At 32.0% G+C, this 22,965-nt stretch overlaps 4 protein-coding genes across 10 annotated transcripts in view; 2 read left to right on the top strand and 2 right to left on the bottom strand.

Annotated features, from left to right (window-relative positions):
* The first annotated feature begins 1,160 nt into the window (after window positions 1-1,160).
* LOC111001193 (endothelial differentiation-related factor 1 homolog) lies at window positions 1,161-2,185 on the top strand. Its single transcript, XM_022270964.2, has one exon. The coding sequence runs from the start codon at window positions 1,290-1,292 to the stop codon at window positions 1,728-1,730; it is 441 nt and encodes a 146-aa protein (XP_022126656.1). The 5' UTR covers window positions 1,161-1,289; the 3' UTR covers window positions 1,731-2,185.
* Window positions 2,186-7,351: 5,166 nt separating this feature from the next.
* On the top strand, window positions 7,352-15,015 carry LOC111001191 (zinc finger protein 665). 3 transcript variants are annotated; one of them, XM_022270962.2, is made up of 11 exons: window positions 7,352-7,478; window positions 8,865-9,062; window positions 9,179-9,488; window positions 9,766-9,897; window positions 10,429-10,572; window positions 11,175-11,291; window positions 11,787-12,090; window positions 12,760-12,850; window positions 13,366-13,442; window positions 13,767-13,924; window positions 14,332-15,015. In XM_022270962.2, the coding sequence occupies exons 2-11, from the start codon at window positions 8,928-8,930 to the stop codon at window positions 14,475-14,477; spliced, it is 1,614 nt and encodes a 537-aa protein (XP_022126654.1). In that variant the 5' UTR covers window positions 7,352-7,478; window positions 8,865-8,927; the 3' UTR covers window positions 14,478-15,015. The 3 variants fall into 3 exon arrangements, with proteins under 3 accessions (XP_022126654.1, XP_022126652.1, XP_022126653.1); XM_022270960.2 differs by lacking the exon at window positions 7,352-7,478 and adding an exon at window positions 8,351-8,510; XM_022270961.2 differs by lacking the exon at window positions 7,352-7,478 and adding an exon at window positions 8,582-8,758.
* Window positions 15,016-15,126: 111 nt separating this feature from the next.
* Window positions 15,127-15,784, bottom strand: LOC111001181 (nucleoside diphosphate kinase). Its single transcript, XM_022270945.2, has one exon. The coding sequence runs from the start codon at window positions 15,654-15,656 to the stop codon at window positions 15,195-15,197; it is 462 nt and encodes a 153-aa protein (XP_022126637.1). The 5' UTR covers window positions 15,657-15,784; the 3' UTR covers window positions 15,127-15,194.
* A 2,802-nt stretch (window positions 15,785-18,586) lies between these two features.
* The window catches only part of LOC111001185 (mediator of RNA polymerase II transcription subunit 12), a 28,179-nt gene continuing 23,800 nt past the window's right edge, over window positions 18,587-22,965 (bottom strand). For all 5 annotated transcript variants that reach the window (XM_045630313.1, XM_045630315.1, XM_045630317.1 and 2 more), the window contains 5 exons: window positions 22,458-22,558; window positions 21,306-21,603; window positions 20,433-20,720; window positions 20,016-20,093; window positions 18,587-19,477 (listed from right to left, as the gene is read on the bottom strand). In XM_045630313.1, the coding sequence (XP_045486269.1) occupies window positions 19,256-19,477; window positions 20,016-20,093; window positions 20,433-20,720; window positions 21,306-21,603; window positions 22,458-22,558 (987 nt within the window). In that variant the 3' untranslated portion in view covers window positions 18,587-19,255. The remainder of the gene's footprint in view (window positions 19,478-20,015; window positions 20,094-20,432; window positions 20,721-21,305; window positions 21,604-22,457; window positions 22,559-22,965) is intronic.

Raw genomic sequence — 22,965 nt, 5'->3', positions numbered from 1 at the left:
AGACTTATTTACACCCTGGCTATAAAGTTAAAAAATGTTGGCAGTCTGAGGAAACTGAAGGTGTCCTTACAGAAGTCTCAGAAGGTCAGAGATGGATCATAGTGAATGCCGGAAGTGAGAAAGGTTTTATCCCCAATAGTCTTTTGTGTTTCAAATCTAAGACCAAAAGTGGAGATTATCACGACGAGATGAATGGAGATAACTTCAGTAAATGGCTACAAGAAAAGCTTATCCCAAACTTAGAGCCCAATTCATTAATAGTGATGGACAATGCGTCATATCACTGTATTAAAATAAATAAACGCGTGGCAATGAACAGTAAGAAACAAGAGATGCAAGATTTCATAAAAAAAAACAATCTTTCATACTTGGAAACCATGAAAAAAGCAGAATTGTATGAAATTATAAAAACAATCAATCAGGAGAATGTCTACTTAATTGATGAAATATTAAAGAAACATGGTCATAAGGCTGTAAGACTTCCGCCTTATCATTGTGACTTTAATGCAATAGAATTCATTTGGAGTTCGTTCAAAAGAATATTTGCAGACACAAATGTTACTGGCCTCTCTGAAAACATGGAACAGAGAATCCATAGTGCATTTTCCAAAATAACTGCTGAAGAATGGCAGAAACACTGTAATCACGTTATAAATGTTGAAAATAATTATCGTATGACAGACAACCGCCTTGAAACAGTAATGGAACCATTTTTAATTGATTTGAATAGCAGCGACTCAGATTCTTCTGACACAGATGACTCTGAAGAATTCATGGAAGGAATAATGCCTCTAACAGACCATAATTACTATAAAAAATAATTTTTTGTTATTAAGTTTTTTATTTACCTTTAATGTAATATCTAAGAATATCCATCAATCCAAACTAAACAAAAAAAGTGGCAACACAGAGGGTTGTAGGAGGCGCCGCCACTGGAACGCCAACTTATACTTGACAGTCTATATGGTTAGGCCGAAGCGTTTGGCGATAAGCATAACATAATGGCAGGTTTCATTATTAAATTAATAAAAAACAAACAATTTCAAGCATATTTTACAAAAATATTCAGCACAGTTAAATAACTTTTAATATTAATAAATTTCTGAGGTATGCATAAATATTATGTAAAAATAAGTCTATGGTTCCCTTTAGCAGTCTGTCTTTCAAATTGTCAAGTAATGACAAAATCAAGCACATTTTATTAAGGTCTGCATAACTATTTCTGATATTGTGAAAAGTGAAAAAAGCCTATCCTAAATTTAAGTAAAACGCACATTCTACTAAATAAAATGTCGGATTGGGACACTGTTACCATCTTACGCAAGAAGCCCCCAAAGGCATCAGCTTTAAAGACTGAACAAGCTGTAAATGCAGCAAGACGTCAAGGAATACCAGTAGATACTCAACAAAAATATGGTGCGGGTACAAATAAACAGCATGGCACTACAAAAAATACAGCTAAACTGGATAGAGAAACAGAGGAATTGCGACACGATAAAATTCCATTAGATCTTGGAAAGTTGATAATGCAAGGCCGACAATCAAAGGGCATGAGTCAAAAAGATCTGGCTACAAAAATTTGCGAAAAACCACAAATTGTTAATGACTACGAAGCAGGCCGTGGAATACCAAATAATATTGTACTTGGCAAAATTGAGCGGGCAATTGGCATAAAACTACGTGGGAAAGAACGTGGCCTACCACTACAGCCTCCTGGAGTAAAGAAATAGCGAGTTCTCTGGGAGGTGAAGACCATAACTCAAATTACTTTATTGCATAATATTTCTCCTTTTTGTTTTTGAACATTATAATGCATTTAATGTTCTCAAACTTGTGAATAACTATGATGTAAGCATTTATTTGTTTGGTTTCTGGAAATACCTTCTATTTTTGTGTTGCCATTGTAAACAATTTTAATATTTTAAAACTATAAAATGCAAAAAAGAATAAAATTTTGAATACCTAATAAATCAATATTTACGACTATGAAAGTGTTTAAAAACTTAACTCAGTTCTTTTATAGGACTTTATTTTAGTAAAGGAAGAGAACAATATGAAAAGAATATCCTTAAGTATGTTTGATCATTGAATATTATTACAGCTATTTCCTATCAAACTACCTTAAATAGGTTAAGATTTTTATAAAGTAATGGGACAAGGGTCAATAAACAACAATGTCAGAAAATTTTAGTTTTCCTTTATGCGTAGATAAAATTAATAATAATAGATGAGAATTAACACAATATATCATTATAATTACACTTGCTTGCTTTAAGCTAAATGAATATGTTTACTGTGGGAAAATTAAATTTAAAAAAATATTTATTCACTTAAGACTTGATGTCAATAAAATCTAAAGGTTTAAAAAAATAACAGCATCTCTCTCTTTTTTAAATATAAGAATCAAATGAAGATGTAAATCTAATTTTAATCAAAGTTATTGAGTAGTGATGTTTTGTTGAATAAAACTAAATTTCTATAATATTCTTTAATAAAGAAATGAAATATTATATGGGCAAGTATTTGCAACCAGATTAGTTCTATGAACACCCAGAATAGATAAATGAAAAATTTATTTAACTATAAATTATGGACACCAAATGAAAATATATATGAAGAAACAAAAGTAAGCTGTTCTCATCTGTATAATTACTAAAAGTAGGTCACTTTGTTTCTACCAATATGTTTCAAACTTACATTTAAAATATTTTTGAATAGATAATTTTTTTTAATCTGCCGAATACAACTGGGTGTAATATTGTACTATTATCATCAGCCGACTGTATTTTCTGCACATGTACCACAAACGGCCCATGGTCATTGGCATCATAACTAGCCCTACCAATTTGTGTGTTGGATTTAGGAGAAATACCGGTGGAAGGAACAGGTATTGAAGTATTAGTGCAGGTGAAGGCAAATTAGCAGTGGTCTCAGCAAATTCATCTTTACATTGACAGTCTAAGGGTTTAGAAGTTATTGAATTACTTTTATGTTTTCTTTTGTTGCAATGTTTGCAAAATTTGTGTATGGCTGCGCTTATGTTCCTTTTAGAAGCTAAGAGTTGTCAGAATCCATACCGGATTCATTAGAAATTGTGACAAATGCAACCGCGGAGGGCACCATGCCCCCCTGGTCCGGAGGCTCGTTCATAACAATCGAAAAAGCTTACCCCAACTCGAAGAAAGTAGATGAAAAATATAACTAATAATAACTAATCATTCAAAAAATGCTAGGGTTATGGATACTAAACCAATTATAAATAATGAGGAATTGAATCTGGATGATACAACTGTATTTCTTAGAATCACCATGGATTCAAAACTTCAATGGTCCCCTCATATCAACGGATTGCCGAAGAGACTTAGTTCTGCAAGTTACGCGGTTAAAAAAGTTGACTTGTTTATTTTTGTTAGTTTCACAGCTTCATTACTTATGGCTTATTATTATGGGGTCATGCTGCTGATGTCGAATCTATTTTCATTCTGCAGAAGTGAGGTATTCGTGCAATCTATAATTTAAAATGTAGTGAATCTCTGAAAGATAAATTCAAGGAAATTAATATACTTACCTTTCCCTCGCAATATATTTATGAAAGTATTATGTATGTATACAAAAATAGATTTAAAAAAAATTATCTATTCAAAAATATTTTAAATGTAAGTTTGAAACGTATTGGTAGAAACAAAGTGACCTTCTTTTAGTAATTATACAGATTACAGACGCGAACAGCTTTGACACTTTAAACTGAAGAAGAAGAATTTAAAACTCATGTTATGATATTCTCAAAAAAATTTACACCCTTATACCCTAAACAACAAATCTGATAAGAAGGGTACCTACTTGGAAAATTATAAACTAGGAGACTGGAAAAGCGCGGGAAATACGAACGATAACGTGCGCGTTTTTCGATTTAATAAAATTGTATTTCGTTTGTTAGATTAGGATCAGTAGTTTAGTATTGTTTATCTTTCCGCCTCTCTATTTGATCGCTAAGTTTGGATTCATAATAACTGGAGCAAATCAATCCCAGGGATTAGGTTCATTTAAGTATCCGTCAAATTTACAAAAAAGATTACTGATTAATTTACGTTTAACGAGGGCTTTGAATTTATTTAGTGTAAATTTTCTCATTTCACGGAAACCTAAGATTCCTATGGATTTATTCATACCTTTTTAAAGGCCCATTAAGATTTATTTTGCCCCCACACAAGGCCAATAATTATCTCTGGTGGATATTGACTTAAAAAAGCAGTGTTTTACCAATGGGCTGTATAGGAATATGTTGGCTTAACTCGTGTTAGAACTCCTAAACGACAATAAATTTTTGAACCAAATAATATGAAATCTTATATTATACTTAATATTAGATTAATTTCATAAGTTTTGAGCAATATAAAAATACTTATACTTACCTAATTAATTCAATCATAATCATGTCATTCATTCATTTAAATTTCGAAATCCTTGCACGTACATTTACATAAGAAGTCATATGCTATAGAAATATATTTTGGCACTCAGCAATTAAAACATACCACTCGGTATCATCCGAACTTCTATCATTTCATCTCTAGTAAAAAATATTTATTACCCAACAGATCAGCTAGTTATAAACAATAAACTGATACTGGAAGTTCTACAAGCTGTATTAATTTATATCTGATGACAAGTTTTATTAATTTAAAGATTAATAATTTTTTGCTAAGAATATAGTATTTCACCAGTTTACTGTTTTTACGGCCTGCGCAGGTGCGCGAGTATTGGTCATCGCGTCGCGCGCGACCTCCGGTCTTATTTTCAATGACATAGAGCCGGAATGCGCGTGCGTCGCGTTATCGATGCTCGCGCTAGCCTTAGCGGGTGACTGTTCCTATTATGATTGCTTGCCGTCCACTCTTTTGTTCTCGGTGCTACCCTATTTAGATTGTTAGTTATAATTTATTATTTAGTTAAATCTAGATATGTCAAAAATCTCAACTAAAGATTGCATAGTTTACCTCATTATTAATGCTAAATTTCAAAATATTATAACTTTAGTTTTTATCTGTTTTTTCTCATAAGTTTTTTAAAAAAGCAATACGGCTTTTAAAAAAACGTGTTTAGTTATAAGTTTAACATTCCAGGAATTAATGTTCACTGGACATGTAGCACTTTTAATTTATATTGAACATTGAATATAGAATTTTTGAAATTGAATTGAATTGAGTTTACTGTTTAATACGAGGTACATTGGTAGAGGTCGAGGTATTTCGAATCTAAATCGAGTTACTAGAATCTGGTTACGGCATTTGCAAACAGTATCTTGGTTGATCAATTTGATCATGATATAAAACTAGATATTTAATGAAAACTAGAGTATTTCCCGTTAAATATAGAAGCTGTCAACGCTTAAGCAAGCAATAGCATTGTCAGTTGTAAGAATCAGTTAGTTGCAGGAACTGATTATTTTTATTTTCTCATAGCAGGAACACAGTCAATGGAAGGTAGACCAATGTTTAACGTTTTTCTCCAAAAGTTTAAATAATAATGAACGAAACCATCAGTCATAGAGAAAGATGATGCAACAATTGCCGAGGGTCTTATAAAGATAAAAATTGTAAGTAGGTACCTAATGTAATTTCAAATTAATAACTGATCAGTAATCCATTGCTTTTATGTTCAATCAATGATATTCGACAAGGATTCAAAATTAAAATTAATAATTTGGACATTGAAATTTATAAACCGTTATATCACTTGGGTAGGTATAACAAGAATGCTTCACATTCTATAAGGTATGGTATGTAATAAAAATCTGACATTTTCAACTAATGATATCAACCTTATTTAATAATTGTTTTTGATGGTTTGGTATTACTACTTACATCCACTGCAATAAAGGGGAATCTTTTTTTAGCCAAAATTATTTAAAAACAAATAATGAATAAGAAACTGCAACAACCTATGCATAGTCCAAAAAGGAATGGACAAATAGAAAGATATACTTAACGCGATAATATTGGCGGGGCAATTATCTCTAAGGAGTCGTCACACTTCACTTAATTTATACGATTGCTTCTTTCCGCAAACTGAAATCTTCATGAATAAAATATGTTATCTCATCAAGCTGAGGAGAATGTCGTCATAAAAACCTCTTTGCCTATATCAATAAAGAAAATTGTGTTGATCATATTAGACTTCTATCTGTTTTTTCCTCCTACTGCAGTTTCGTTCTTCTACCTTACCCTAGTAGTTGGAGTTCAATTCCAGTCGACGGATAAAATATTGTTTTTAAAGAGAATGTGGAAAGGGAGTGTAATCCAGACGCCGACCCTCAACGCAAAAAAAGGCCTGGAAGACGACGACGCGATTACGCACGTACTCCACTGTGACCTCACCGAATTAGGCAACTCAGATGTTGTGCTAATAGCAGATGCTCATGACGGAGACTCGGATTAAGGGAAACTGGTACTGCGCCTCCCGAATATAGCGAACAGATGGGGCTGTTGGGTTTTAGTTGGTAGGTGTCCATTGCACCATACAGTAATCAGTAAATTTTTTCCCAACAATAAAAAAAAGTGTAGGTCTAGTTTCCGAATTATATAGACTGTGCACGCAGATATGTGATTATTTTAAAGATAATAATAATGTAGTAGGTATATTTTTTACTGTTCATGTTATGTAGTCTGTGCTGTTTATATCTTACGCAGGTTGAAAATATTATTGACGGAAATGTCTTCCAAGAATTGTGAATTATCAGATGACGAAGAAGAACATTACATATTTGTTGAATTTGACGATAGCGTTAAACTAGAAAAATATAGAAACATTCATGTTCTAGGTATTGATACTAAAAACCCTTTAATTCAGTTAGATAACACGTTTTTCTCAGGTAATATTTACGACTTTTTCATACCAAGGAACTTTTAGCTAGCCCAAACATTACACGATATAACACCTACATTATATGATTTCCATACTCATTTACAGGTACCTATGAAAATCCATTAGGAACACATATTTTTTTTGAAGATGATCCTTTAGCACAAACAAATGATCCACTATTTGACAAGTTACCTGAAAGAAATCTTAAATATATGACAAAATCAAGAAAAACTATAAAAGCTGAACATGTTTATATAAAGATCAAAGAAGGAACCGGTTAGTTTTAATACTTGGTTAAATATTTTAAAACTCAAATAACATCTGTATCCATACATAGTATGTAGTTACAAATTACAGAGACTGCCTCCATGACAAAGCTGATAAAATACAGCAAAAGATTTCCTGGGTTTGAGTCCCAGTAAACCAAAACAATGTGTCTGCTTTTGCAAAGTTACAACACTAACCTATTTTTTTACAGAAAGTGATGCTCAAATGAAACAAGATAAAACAGACTATGACATACCAGCAGTAACATTTACTTCAGTGGCAGAAGCTGTAGAAAGATTTAAAAAAGATTGGATGGTAACACACCCTGAATTGTTTAATAAAACAAAGTAAGACATAAAGAAAAAAAATATTCTTGTCATTTTACTTTTGTTATTTAATAGAATATATTACTATTTTGATTTGATAAATGAATATTATAATAAAATGTTTATTATTTATGCCTTCAAAGTATGACCATGAAGATTTCACAAAATGTAATATGTGTATTTATTATTAATGAATTTAGTAATTATATGTGTAATTGTCATTATTAATTTTTAAACTGAACAAATACTATTTCAATAAGTGGAACTGTCTGGTTATTATAAAATAACAGCTTCTATGTTAAAAATATAGAAAAATTAATAAATAATTTAAAAAACAAAAGAAAACTGATTTGTTAGCCTAAGGATATAAAATGAAGCTGATAACCAAGACTGAATATTGCAACTAATATGATACAGGTTTCTGTCCATAAACTGTAATATAATAAACATAAATTTTTATTCTTTGTTCAAAGTTTACAAGACCCAACAAATTTTGCTGCAAATTGCTTTCTTACTTTTATAACCAATTTTACTTTTCTGCAAGAGGCGGAACCTGAACCTTTCAGTTATTATTAATTAGACCTGATAGGTCCTGACCTAACCATTTTCTCTTTATTATTTTTTAGGAATTTTATAGATATTATATAAACATTGATAATTTATTCTGATAAAACAACCCATTATATACAAAGTCGTTGCATGATCTGGCGGATTTTGCTGCAAAAATATTTGTCAATCGTTATTCATTTAAATATGTAATTGTATTGTAGAAACTAGAAAAATCAAAGGACACAAGTTAAATTTAACCATAGATTTACTTACTCTCATTTATGGTGCCTTTACTTTGACAATTGTCTTACTAGTAAACGGTGAAACATTGAATTATCTGTACTCGGCAGTGGCACTCGACTGCCGGCCGCCATTTTCTTCCTATCGCCATTTCATTTACGCAGTGAGATGGAGAATTGAAAATTTCAAAGAGAGATAGAAATACAATAAATTTATTATTTGAATAGTTTTAAATGATAAACATAAACATAAGTTTTTGTAAAGGTAAGATTATATAGAATGGTTATGCTGATGTGTGTTACATACAACAAAAGCATTCAATACTCTTTTTAACTAGGAATAGTAATTATACAATGGCGTCCGTGTTATGCTTGAAGCGCGTCTATAGACATTCATCGTCATCCTTTTCTTTCAATCGACACCTCCTATTGAGATGTACACCGCTTTCATCGAACGTAGCTTTTTACGAGTAGAGTAGAACGATAAGAGGTATTTCCCGTTACCTTCGCACGGTATGTTTTGAAGTTTCTCGCGTAGGAATAAAATAAAACCGCGCTTTTTGTTTTAGATATTTTATGTTACTCTTAATAAGATAAAGAATTACAATTTTATTTCCAGTTCCATCTGCCTTAATTAGCAAGTTTTAAGAGAAGTTCACTAGGTAATGTAAAACCGTTCAAAATGTTCACGACTAATACTGTACAAGCTGGAGCTGTGCCGGCTTTACAGTATCAAGAACATGCTCAGAAATCACAGGGAAAAAATATTGAGAATGTTCAACAAAAACCCGCGCAACAGGCACAGCAAACCCAGCAGGTACTTACTATATAATTAAATGAGGAATAAAACTTGTTTATGAGACTTTTTACAGTAAGACAAATAAATTTTAACAATGCCTATTTTTTAAAATTCAAATGCCTTTTTTCTTAAAGGAATTTCCAACTTTCTGTTATACCAATGTTAACATGATTGGTAAAATTAATGCTGGGGCAACAACTGGAGCAGGAACAGTAGCTGGGGGTGTTAATATAGCCCAACTGACAACAGGCGATGATAAAACTTGCTATATTGCACAGCCTTTTTCCACATACAACTATGCATTAGTGAACCAAATGCAAATAGCTCCCAATGGAATTCAGAATACAATTTCTAATATTAGTTTCAAGTGTGATGTTTGTGGTCTAATGTTTGGACACTTGACTTTATTGAATGCACATAAAAGAATACATACGCAAGACACAGGTATTTGTAACTTAATGAATATTTTTCCATTAATAATAGTAGAAGTGGAGATCAGTTTTACTGCTTCTACATTTTAAAATGAATTGTCATTTGATGGTGATTGCTATTTCTTACTTTTTTGTTGTTGAAAAAGTTCTATACATTAAAAATTTTATACAAGCTGTAATGTATATTTTTCATTCTATTAACACAAGAAACATTAAAGTAATCTATAGCATGGCAATAGAATCAATTTATTTGAGGCTCCTAATTGAAATCTTGTTAATTCTTATTCCAGACAATAATATAACAGTAGTGACAACTGGAGTTAGTTCTGCTAATGATGTTGCAATGCCCCCACACATACAAATACTATCTTCAGATCCAGGGGACCAACAACAGCAGCAACAACATGTACCAATACAGGATAGTGAGTAATGTTTTCTCATCCTTTTAATTGTGAAATTCTGATTAAAAGAAAACTGCAAAACTGGTTGTTATAGTTTTTAAAAATATTAGGTAAATATAAAACTTATTTCATTTAATTTTAAAGGTTTATAACAGGGAAAGGCACCTTTGCTGTAATAGTTTTTAAAAGTATTAGTTAAATTTAAAACTTATTTCATTTAGCTTTTAATGTTTATAATTCATTGGGTTTCATGTATTTCATGTAAAAAACAAATTTTCTCCTTTTATTTTAACTTTAGTTTCAGCCACAATATTTACACTTCTGGTGATTTTTAAGATTTCAGCATTTAATTTTTTTTAAATTTTTTTATATAAAATTTTACTATTAGTCTATGGACACAAACTATATTAGTCAATTCAATAGGGATTATTGTATCTAAATGTTTAAGAGAGTAAGTTTATAAGTATTGTGTTCTATAAAATTATTAAACACTTTTACTTTTAAAATATTGTTGGTGGATAGTTATATATTAACAATGCATTTTTATTTTAGCAAAACCTGTTTTAATAGACAAAATACAGAAATGCATTACATGTGGCAATGTGATCCCAAACAACCCTAAACGGAAAGGCCCCAAACTGATCAGATGTGAAAATTGTATAGCCCAGGTTAACATTGAACACAGACAAAGCCACTGTAAGAACAATTAATATATTTAGTTATTTATGCTTAAATTTACTATAATAAGTACTTGTAACTTTCCTATATACATTTTAAATTTTTGTTTAGTTCCAGTATGTCTTTATAATAGCTTCATTGAAAATATAAAATATTGCAATATTTTAGGTCAAGCAATATGGTACAATACAATATAGACAGTGTTCGTCTTAATTAATAAATATTTATTATTGTATTATTAGTTAAATGTCTTTACATTTGTATTGGCTTCGGTCACAATAACTATTAATTCATATAATATTTTACTCATAAAAGATATCAATATTTTTGTTCTTTGTTTTATAGGTTTAAATATATATTGCATATAATCAATACTGTAAAATGTCTTAAAAAAAGTATATACAAATGGCATTGTACCTAGCCATCTTAGTGATAAAAAATTTATTTATTTATTTATGAAATAAATGAGTACCGTTCTGACTTATGAACTCTTTTGTCCAATTTATTTTTGCTGTGATGAAAAGAGATTACTAATACATAGAGGAAGTTACTATTTGAAATTACACTTTTTAATATTGCTTTAGTGTATTAATTTTACAAACTTTTTTCTTTTCCATCAGTGAATACAGCTCAAATATTTGTGGCGGAAGATAATGTAAAGTATGAAGTAAGTGGGGTGCAGCCCTCTACAGACCCTTTAGCAACTGCACAGTCCAATCAACAACAGCAGAAACACTGTAAGCCAATTCTTACGTTTTTAACCAATGTATAAACGCTAATATCAAATAATCTTTAAGTTGAACCTAGTTCTATTTAGCCTATGTATGATGGCATAGTATGTAAGCAAAAATATATGTGAAATTTAAATCTATGAAGAAGTTGTGTAGTTTTTTTGGCAAATTAAATCGTGATGATTTAATTTGCCAAAAAAACTACACAACTTCTTCATAGATTTAAATTTCAGATATATTTTTGCTCATTATCATGTAGTCTCATCACTTGAGACCATATGATAAGATTCGAGACTTAGTGTAAACAATTACTTAAAATTTTGTCTACTGTGAAAAAAAAATGTAAATGTATAATAATGCCAATTCTACTCAAGTCTAATGATATATCAGTTATGTCGGTAAAGTGGCTTTATAGTTCTGCATTGAAAAAATCTAATTTTTTTAAGTAGCTTTTTTGGGTAGTGAATTTCAAAAGTTAAAAAAATGAACTATTTCTTTCAGTGCCGGGACATCATCCTGTAAAAAAAAGAAACTTAGCCTCAGTGACTAAATGCCAGAACTGTAATGGCTCTGGTATAATATTTGTAGGTGGCAACAAAAATAAAAATAATCCTCAAAACCCGGATAAGTCATATCATTGTAATATTTGTGGTGGATCATTCTCACGATATTCTTCTTTATGGTCACACAAGAAACTACATTCTGGTGAAAAGAACTTTAAATGTGGCATTTGTGGAATTGCATTTGCTAAAGCAGTGTATCTTAAAAATCATTCTCGTATACACACTGGAGAAAAGCCTTATAGGTAACTAAATAGATTATATTGAATGTTGTTGAACCATATGCTACTTACTCAAAGATGAGACTTGTACTATATCACAAACATATTGAATTTGATAAAGTACGGCAATCACACTTACCTCCAAATATAAGAGTAAAAAGAGAAACAGAAAAAAAGTTTAATTCATTTTTAGGAATAAATAAAAACTTTCTGCTCACTGCTATTAGAGATATAGAATAAAGAAGACAATATCGATAAACTTGGCCACAAACATTGTTAAAACCTTTTAATATTTTTTTATATTTATCCTACAGTACTCAAATCACATCAGGACTTTATTTACATAATATTATAAATTTTATGTGAAGCAAATAATTCCCAAACAGTTGTTTCATATATTTCAATTTCAAAGCCATTATTTCAACAAATACAAGAGAAATTTACAAAAATATAATTTAAAAAAAAGTTCTTTAAGAAGGTTTTGTTGCACAGCTGTCCTCTTGTACAGCTTGCCTTTGTGGCACATAGGCCTCTCCCAGCTGTTTCCAGTGGTTCCTATCCCTGACTTTTGCTAAGCCTTTTGTTTAATATATTATTTTAATATATTTATCTTAGTCAGTTCACTTAATGATTAATAATAATCATAAATTTGATGCTTGGGGATGGCGCCACTAAAACTATTATAATTTTCAGATGTAATACTTGCGGTATGCAGTTTTCACAATCTCCACATTTAAAGAACCACGAAAGAACGCATTCCGGAGAAAAGCCATATGTCTGCGAGGTAATAAGATATTTATAAATCTTTAGATAAGTGTGTGTGATTTACAAGAAACACAAATGAGATTAAAGTGTGATTACTACAAATGGAAATTAAAAACATTAGATGGGGAACAATTAATTCATTTCACAATTTTGCATAATTCAAATTTACTTTAAACTTATCTCTATCTATGTTTATAAAAACTTCATCTTACTTTAACAAGCTTAAAATTCAGGTGAAACATTGAAATTTTGTATAAACGAAGGAGCAATACTTAAATTTGATTATTCTTTATACAGATGAAAAATATACATATTATAAAACTTACAAAAATTGTTATTTATAATAATGATTAAAAAAACTGTTTTTGTTTTTCCTGGGAAATAAATCACAATAGAAACATTATAGAGACTGCTATAAAAAAACTAGCAAACACAAACCTATCACTTCACAACACACCATGTACATAAATTTTATAATGCAATTGATAAATTAACCCCTGTCCATTTTTATCCAATAAGTGTTGATATTTTTAGGTCTGCGACAAAGGCTTCGCACGCCACGCGACCCTATGGAACCATCGACGTATTCACACTGGGGAGAAACCTTACAAGTAAGACTTTAATTTTATCCATAATTTGTAACATTTTTGATCCACTAAATGTATATCATGAGCAAAATATACATATGCATGTACTGTGTATATAGACTCATAAGCGACCATATAAAAATGTATAATAGGTCTGATGAATTTTGTTAGCTAGACATATCAACAACAACAACAATGTGAATAATTTTTATTTTGTATTCTGAGTTTGAATTTTATTTATTTCATTGTACTTACATTTTCTTCTATAAAATAATAATTTTGTAAAACTCTAAGTATTATTATAGTATAATTTATTAAAACACTTCTATTGTTTTTATCTGTTAACAGATGTGATACGTGTGGTTCAGCGTTTAGTCAGGCAGCTCATCTAAAGAACCATGCAAAGGTGCACTCTGGGGAAAAACCTTTCAAGTGCGATATCTGTACAGCAGCTTTTGCTGACCGTTTTGCGCTGAAGAGGCACAGAGGGATCCACGATAAATATGGTAATTAAGATTAAGCAATCAAATTTTTATGTGTATCAGAAATACTAATTAGATTGCTTTAAGATTAATGCTTATTGCTAGAGGGTGCAGCACAACTGAACTATTTTGTAGTTTTAAGTTGATACACCATTATATTTTTATCAGAAAGACTGTTCTTTCACCAATATCTACAATTTAAACAATATTGACTGTATCAATAAAATTAAAACATAGACATTGGCTGCTTTCTGTGAAAGTTGACAGAGCATATCAAAGTTTACCTTATGTAATAGTTCAAGGTTGTGTAAACTATTTTCTCAGTTTATCCTATTAGGTCAAAGTCAGTATGTAAAACATGCAGTTTTCTATAAATTACTATATTAATTTTAATGCTGACCCTGTATTTTTAATGTTATTTTATTTTCTAGGTCAAACTGCACCATTACCATCCAAGATACACCAGAATCAATTAGAACAGCAAGCAACCCAACTACAAACAATTTCAACGAACCAACAACCACAGACGACACAACCAGCCGTGGAAGTTGAACATTGTCCTGAACAGAGTCTATGAGCCCAACATTTTCCTTTAGTTATAGCAACGCTATCATAGTATTAAATAACATAAGAACATTATGTACTCAAGACAATATGTAAATAATTGAAATCTGTAGTATATTATTTGTAAGATACTGATGAAAATGTCACTGCCAACTTATGTAAGAAAACGTTTACCAATATTGTTTACTTTTATTACAAGGAAGTGATGTCTACTTTGCAAAAGTTTAAAATGGCTATGTGAACAATAATCAGTTTGATTACTGAATTTAGCAGTAAAAGCATAATTTATTGTAAAAGAAACCAATAATGGAAAATTTTCCCTTTATGCGAAGAACTGTATATATGTTATTTAAGACTAGACTTAAAATTGTGATTTAGTATTAGAATATTTTGATATAGAGGTACATAATAATGTAATGGGTGAGAAGTTATAAATTATTTCTTGTCCATATTGGGAATTATTAAATAATCATCTCATCCAGAGAAACAATACTGCATCAAAATGATGCTCTTAAATTAGCATTTTTCAACTAAAATAAATGTCAAAAACATACTAACTTTTATTTTAACCCCAAAATAGTATAATAGATAGATATTAGATATTCAAGCAAGTCTTGATTTATGAAAATATAATGGAGAAGGATTTAATAATAAAAGATAAATTTACAATATATTTATATTTTGATTAATTGCAAGCTTAACAATAACTGGGAATTTCATTAAGGTATATTTATTCATAAACCCATTTTTCTGCAGCTGGGGTCCATCCAACAAGTTCCTTTTCGGTAAACCAGAGAGCAATTTCTTTGTTAGCAGAATCCACGCTGTCAGATCCGTGGATAATGTTCCGACCGACTTCAACGCAAAGATCCCCACGGATGGTGCCAGGCAGAGAATCAGCAGGATTTGTAGCACCTAGCATTTGTCTGCCAGTCTTGACAACGTTTAAGCCTTCCCAGACCATGGGAACAACAGGTCCGGAGCTCATATATTTAACAAGTCCAGGGAAGAAGGGACGTGCAGATAGGTCACTGTAGTGTTTCTGCAAAAGCTCCTCCGATGGCCAGACGAATTTCAATGCTACCAATTTGAAGCCTTTCTTTTCAAACCGGTCCATAATTTGACCAACAAGGCCCCTTTGGACACCGTCGGGTTTAATCATGAGGAAGGTTCTTTCACGTGGTTCGGCCATAGTGGTATAAGAGTTTATTAATTGAAGAGGTTACCAATTATTTCTCAGCAATGTGGTAAAGAAAATCGCGTCGTGGTCGGCAGCCGGTCAATGACGGAGACAGAATAGAAAGAAATAAAGATTAAAGACGACGTAATTAAATATTTGACATAAATCGTAGATGGTGACTATGACTTTCCAAATGGATTGTCAATTGTCAAGATGGCTGTTAAAATGGAATAGCCCGGTGTCAGATTTGAGTTTTATCGATTTTGACATACCGGAACCTAAACTCGCGGTGAGCCTTGGTAATGAAACTCAACCTAAAGCTCTCTAATAAAAGCTTATTTAAAGTATATGATCGATATTTGCCTTTCGTTGAATGCTGATTGGATTGAATATCGGTATTGGCGATATTTCTATATAAGTATCGGCAACGGATGCATCCCTAATTAAAATATAATAATTTTTAAAGTAAAGTTTAATCCTACACAATGGAAAAAGTCTAATTTATTTATAATTAATTATAAACTTTTTTGAAGGTTTCACTTCTACGTGTTAAATAAAGCGATAGTGTGGATGCTACCACTTGTGCAGACTCGCCTCGCTAATATTCGTGGCGATGGTCTTGACTCTTGAATCTTGATGGGAATCTGGAGCCAGCTAAAGACGTATTGCTTCTTTGTTGTATTAGTTGGCTTTTAACTGCTATCGCGCGTAGTATTTTTTCGATACCAAATTAAATAAAATACAGAATTACAAAAATCTTATTAATGTTTATTTTATTTATTAACAGTTATTTATTGTATTTTAATTATTACTCTGAATTCTGAATTTTAATAACTAAACCTTAAATCCCATTCAAAGATTGTTAGCGTTTATATTTTATAATATAAATTAAAAACTTTAAATCAAACTTGCTATATTTTACCTTTATTTAATTTTCATTCAATAAGCGTTGGTATCAGTATCGATGATATTTCTATATAAGTATCGGCAACGATATCGTATCGGCAAAAAGGCGTATCGATGCATCCCTAATTTTAATTTTATCAAATGTTCTTTTTAAATGTGTTTTTAATCTGTTGAAAGGCAGTTCCAATATTTTTCCTAGGAATCATGTTATAGCAGATTATACTAAGGCCCATATATGAAGTATTTATTTTCTGTAACCTGTAAAGTGGCTGGAAAAGTTTTCCCTTATTTTTGTATTCCTATTGTGAATGTCACTGTTCTTTAAAAGAGAACTAATATTGAACAGACAAAAAGCGGAGGTGGCGAGGCGACACGAGGTGGCACGATCGCAGCGTCCAACCTCGCGCTCGCGTCCCTTAAAGGCTTATTACACCACGCGATATTCAGACAGTCTTATTAAGATTCAGCCTAGTGTAATAAGAGTTAGCCAGTTAGCCTGTCTAATTAGACCGACCGAATGGGTTCGGCGGTGCTTACTGGCTTACTTGCTGAATATCGTGTAGTGTAATAAGACTTAGCACGCTAAATCATTCAGTCAGCGCGCGGCAGTCGCAGAGCAAAGACGTTTGTACATGTTTGTTTTCTGTGGCCGCGTGCACCATGGCGTGTTCGCAAGAAAAAAAAGTACTTTGGAATGTTTTTTATTTTATATAGATAAAGTTAGCCAACGCTCGACACACTGATACATTGGTAAAAACAAACATGACTCTTAAATTAAGAAAGAAGGTTCGGACAATCAATCTTATTATAGAATATCTTAGCTGCAAACGATGTGTCAATAAATTTAATTAATTTTCTACGATTCTCTAATGACAACATACTAAAGTGTGCCAGCCTGGTTCTGTTCTTGATTTGTACCGAGACATGCCATTTTTATTGCCATATTGAATGTATGGAGTATCTATTAAATTACATATAATAATATAAATTACTAATATAACATTTTAATAGTCATTCAAACTCGGCAGCTCCTACTCTAAGGTAGTTTCTTAAGTCACATGGCGACATCCGTCACCGACTACGTACGCTATGCAAATGAGTAAAAATGAGTTAGCATGCGGTATTCAGTCTAGTGTAATAGCGAGCTTGCTAATTAGATTTTAAGACAGTCTTACTAAGTCAGTCTGAATATCGCATAGTGTAATAAGCCTCTTAGTGTCGCCTCGACGAGAGTGGAGCAGCACAATACTTCTATTAACGTTGAAAAGTCGTGAATAAGTAATCAGTTGTGCATTTAATATTCGTTTTTGTCTTTTACTTTCTTTAGTTGTTATTTTTGTTTTATAATATCTAATCGTGGTTCAATAAATTTTGAATGTTGATTCGGTTTATTGAAACCCAAATTCGGCACGTACTGTTCTCCCCTTTTGGCGGGAGTTCCCCAGTACCTCATCCTTCCACTTGACCGTATTCAACGAAAAGCTGTTTGAACCGTCGATGACCAAACACTTTCCAATCGCATTTATGATGGAGAGTGTTAGGAGTTTTTCGGATAAATACCAGCAGCTGAGTATCGGATTGGATGTCGATACAAAGTACAAAATTTCACCCGCATCACCTAGACGTCCATCGATCCATTACTGAGCGTTTTTAATTTTATAGAAGTATTTGCCACGCACTACTATCCAAAACCTCCCTATTTAAGTATTTCCGAACCACACGACTCAGGTTCCTTCAAGAGAAGAACGTACCAATTCTTAAAAAGCCGGCAACGCACTCGGGTATCTTTGGCATTGAAAGTGTTCATAGGCAGCGGTATTACGTAAGCCTACTTAGGCCGTGTGCGCCTGTTTAAATAAAAAAAAGGATTTTCGTAAATAGGGGCGCATTGATGCTATTTTTTTACAAATTTAAAAAACTGATTAAGTGCAGTGGATAATAATAAATAAACAGAATTTTACATTTGATTAATTAGTTTACTCAGTAGTTCTAAACTATAAAAAAAACACATAAAAAAAACAAATAATGTATTTCCCTATTAACTTCCTATACTTTAATTATTTACATCCAAGCTAATTTATTAACTAATATAAACTACACTGCTTACAAAAATTCTTAGCTATTTATATTTAATCTTATTTATTATAGTGACAACTAAAAACATTAACTTATCATTTTTAAATGTAGAGAAAATGATGTCTGCCCAACTCGGTAAGATAAAGCCACCATGACAGATGATTACATGATTTGTAATAAAATATACTATGTTGTTGAAATTAGAACTAATACACAATGTTCCTTAAATGTCTAATAACTAGTTTAAATAATTTAATAATACAGTTTAATATCCCTAATACACAAGGCTACATAAATGTAAGTGTATTTTTTATTATTAAAAAAAAAATTCTTTTACGATTTATACCTGTCCAACTGGAGGGATTTGTATAAAAGAAAATTTTTCTTACAATTAAATAATCTATCAAACAACTGTTTTTCGTTCATTTAATTGTTAATAATAAAAATGAACGTCTATTTTCAGTGATACACTGACAATATTCAGTTAATTCAATAAAAAATGTGCTACAAATTGTAAAAGTTTCTTTTATGATATTTTTGAAGACATTATTGTTTCAATTTGGAAGGAACACAATCTGCTCTGTGCCCTAATTTAGAGGATTAACACATTTTAGCATAATTTAAGGCGATCACTGATAAGGCTGTTGGTACTGTTGCCGCTGCAAGTGCTGCACCAGAGGCCCTTGTTGCTGCTGTTGCTGTTGCTGCTGCTGCTGCATAGCAAGCATTTGTTGTCGCATGCGTTGCTGTTGCGATATTTGTTGCTGATATTGGGCGGTTTGTTGCGGCTGCATGCCACGGTAGGGCGGAGCTGGACCGCCCATACCACCCATTGTCACGTTTGGTGCTTGCTATAATGTAAAGATATGTAAATAATTTATGTATTTTTTATTATATGTAATAATAAAAAAAAAGAAGTCAAAAACAAATGAGGCACGAATTATAAAACGGTTGATCTCGTGTTCATTAAACCGACCTCAGAGTTCCTAATTTTTAAATCAACTATTTTTCATATTGTTTGTTAATAGGTAACTGTAAAGCATATAACGTCACTGTAGAATAATATCCTCATATGTCAAAGACCCTTTATTTTTAAGCTATTGCATAGATTAAATCGCGGGCTCTGATCGCAGCGACCGAATCGAGAAATTTCGTAACAAAAATAAACCTAACACACACAGCGTCTCACATCGGTGGCGTGATCGGTGACGTAGCGTACGGGCGGCTGGTGCAGCGTTTATTCTAAATAACACTTTATTTTTTACGTGTTTTACTTGTATGAAAAAATCTATATTATTTATTCGCGCTAAACGCGGCAAGTTTGCGATGTTACAAGTCATCCATCAGTCTTTATTTATTTAATATATTTTAATATTTGCATACAAGTACCTGAATATACTGTGGGCGGGCATTTTGTCTTTGCTGCGCTAAATATGCTTCTTGACTTGCGCGACCGCTCATCATGTTCTGAAATTTTCATTGTGATATGACTCCGAAATACTTATTAGGAAGGTTCTTCTGTGATTACGTCTCATAAAAGCCGAGCGTGCAAGCGAGAGCGCGGAATAAGCGATAGAGAGGCAGGATCGGCATTTGCGTGGTTTTAAATTATATTAATAAAAAAAAAATTCATTCAACTCATTCTTTGTATTATACAAAATAATTATAATTGAGTGACAATAATAAATAAGTAAATAAACTTCATGAATATTTTCTTATGACCATAAGCATTTGTACCATATTCGCCCTAGATCTGGTGCAGGGATCTGGGTCTAGATCAATTCTATTCATACTTCATTTACATACCTGTTGGAATGATTGCTGCCCCGGAAAACCTCCCATACCATTGCCTCCTTGGGGTCCCATTGACCCACCCTGACTATTCATACCCATACCACCCCCTTGCGCCATTTGACTCATCTGCCCCATAGATTGACTCATTTGCCCCATTCCCTGACTCATTTGCCCCATACTCTGCGGCATTTGAGCAGACTGGCCTTGGTTCATCTGTCCTACATTTTGCCCGATGGAGTTAACGCCTTGGCTCATAGGGTTAACTTGCTGAGCCATTTGGTTTACGCTTTGACTCATTCCCTGAATAATAAATTAAATAGAATACATTTAATAGGTAATATAATAAATGTGCTGTGGACTAAATGTCATCCGGGTTGCCGACGATTATAGGGTCCTTCAAGTCTTTGATTTGCTTATTTGGGGATTACTTAGAGTAATTTTATTTTTTACTCATATTACCACATATCTATTCTTGAAAACGATATGCAGGATAGGATTTCTACAAAAAATTTACTATTATTTTTTAGGGCTTTGCTTACTAAACTGACAAGAGGAAATAAGTTGGGGAAATAAATTGCAGTAAATCTGTTTACTGTAATAGTGCCCCTATCAAAGAAAGACAAATCATCGTTATCTTCAAGCCAGCATTTATAAATAAAATTAATATGTACCCCACAAACTCTGCGATGTTTTTATAAGACGTATATGAAACAAATATCGAAGCATATATTTTGTATACAATTTATATAAAATAAATTTCACGGATAATAATGGAACAACAAGTGTTCCTACTTATTAGTTCCACAGTGCTGCACATATGTTCCATTAAAATCATATCGTTGCTATTATATTACATAAAATGATAATTATTAATATGCTGTTTACCTGGTTCATCATTTGTTGCTGACCACCCTGCATCATCTGCTGTCCATAACCACCATAACTTTGTTGCATACCAGCATACTGCCCTCCGAACATTTGGCCACCCATTCCTCCCATCTGACTGTTGGACATTTGCCCACCGGCCATTTGCCCACTGCCCATCTGCGCGCCGCCCATTTGACCGCTGCCCATTTGTCCACCGCCCATCTGGCCGGCACTCATCTGTCCCGGTCCCATTTGAACTCCACCCATTTGTCCCATGGGACCCATACCACCCATACCGCTCATCGGATTCATTTGGCTGTAATAATTGGTTGGTAAAACTAATTAATGTCTAACATTTTAGACGAAAGAATAGTGAACCTACAAAAATTAATATTATTCTTAACAAAATATGTTTATGACACAATTAGACAACCCATTTATCTTCTTAATATTATTTTTCAATATCGGTAAATCGGTCTACCAAATCGGGCTACACATTTAATATAATCGCTTTTTATTGTATATACTTTTTTTTAGGATTACGAAATAAATAAATAATGTATAAATGTAATAAAGTGATCGCTAGAATTTAGTAGTCGTACTAGTAGTATTACAGAGCCGTGGTCTATAATCTCTAGTACTATAATATATGGATGTGGGTACACTTTTGTTCTTTTTAGCATTCATGAGATCGGTGTTTACGATCTATATAGCTAGCGAGCTATGGTAGCAGGGCCGTAAAATTACCGTATCCAACAGTATGAGAACTAGTTTTATATACATATTTACATTTAAAAAATACCAAAGGATTAATTTGTACATTTTTGATATTTGATGTCCTTATAACTTTTAGTGTCCATTAATGTATTATGAATTTCTAAATTGTATTTTAGTTCATCTATTTTATTATTAATTACGAAAAGTACGTGTAGATTAGATTCAACTTTAAGAATACATTGTATTCCTTAACACATATCTTTCCTTTTTTGAGAGCTAGTGCATACATAGATAGAAAAGTCAAAGATGCTCCAACGGGATTCGAACACACGACCCGGGATTGACGGGCCGATTTAAGTCACTTTGTCAACACTACTCCAACTATTATATTCTACAAAAGACTAGATAATTTTACAAGTATCAATTTTTTTTTATTTGATAATAAACACTCACTTGGGTTGCATCTGCCCCATTTGGTTTGGCTGCATTTGCCTCATTGCCTGACGTGGGAAAGGACCGCGAGGCTGAGGAGCTCCGGGGTACCCACTACTCTGCTGTATTTTTTTAAAAACGTAACATACAGTAATCAAATATAACCCAAAAAATCAAAACAAATTGAGAAATGTATGATCCACTGAAAATCAATGCTATTATAGCTAAAACATTTAATTGATTATAGCTATAATCTTCCTTTCTTACAAAACCCGGCAAATTTTTCGAAATTCTTCAACTACAATAAATCAACTTCAACTGTCCAATGACAAACATAATCCGGAAAGGCAGTCTGTGTACATGCCAAAACAATAACTTGAAGATAAAATAAAGAGAACAAAATAATTGATTTTATGTTGGCAGTACAGCTTCAAAAAATAATTGTGAGAATTAGGTGCAAGAATGAGGAGTCCAAATTCATATTATGAATATATATTATTATTATATTACATTGATATCAGTGTAACAT

The sequence above is a fragment of the Pieris rapae genome, chromosome 12, assembly GCF_905147795.1.
Source record: "Pieris rapae chromosome 12, ilPieRapa1.1, whole genome shotgun sequence".
NCBI lineage: Eukaryota > Metazoa > Arthropoda > Insecta > Lepidoptera > Pieridae > Pieris > Pieris rapae.
This window is presented reverse-complemented; position numbering and strand designations above follow the sequence as displayed.

Bases quoted from the DNA above. Each gene is read 5' to 3' on its own strand.
- LOC111001191 (XM_022270962.2), top strand. From the start codon at position 8,928: ATGTTCACGACTAATACTGTACAAGCTGGAGCTGTGCCGGCTTTACAG. The intron at 9,489-9,765 runs GTATTTGTAACT...TTCTTATTCCAG, and splicing joins AATACATACGCAAGACACAG to ACAATAATATAACAGTAGTG. The intron at 13,925-14,331 runs GTAATTAAGATT...TTTATTTTCTAG, and splicing joins AGGGATCCACGATAAATATG to GTCAAACTGCACCATTACCA.
- LOC111001193 (XM_022270964.2), top strand. From the start codon at position 1,290: ATGTCGGATTGGGACACTGTTACCATCTTACGCAAGAAGCCCCCAAAG.
- LOC111001181 (XM_022270945.2), bottom strand. From the start codon at position 15,656: ATGGCCGAACCACGTGAAAGAACCTTCCTCATGATTAAACCCGACGGT.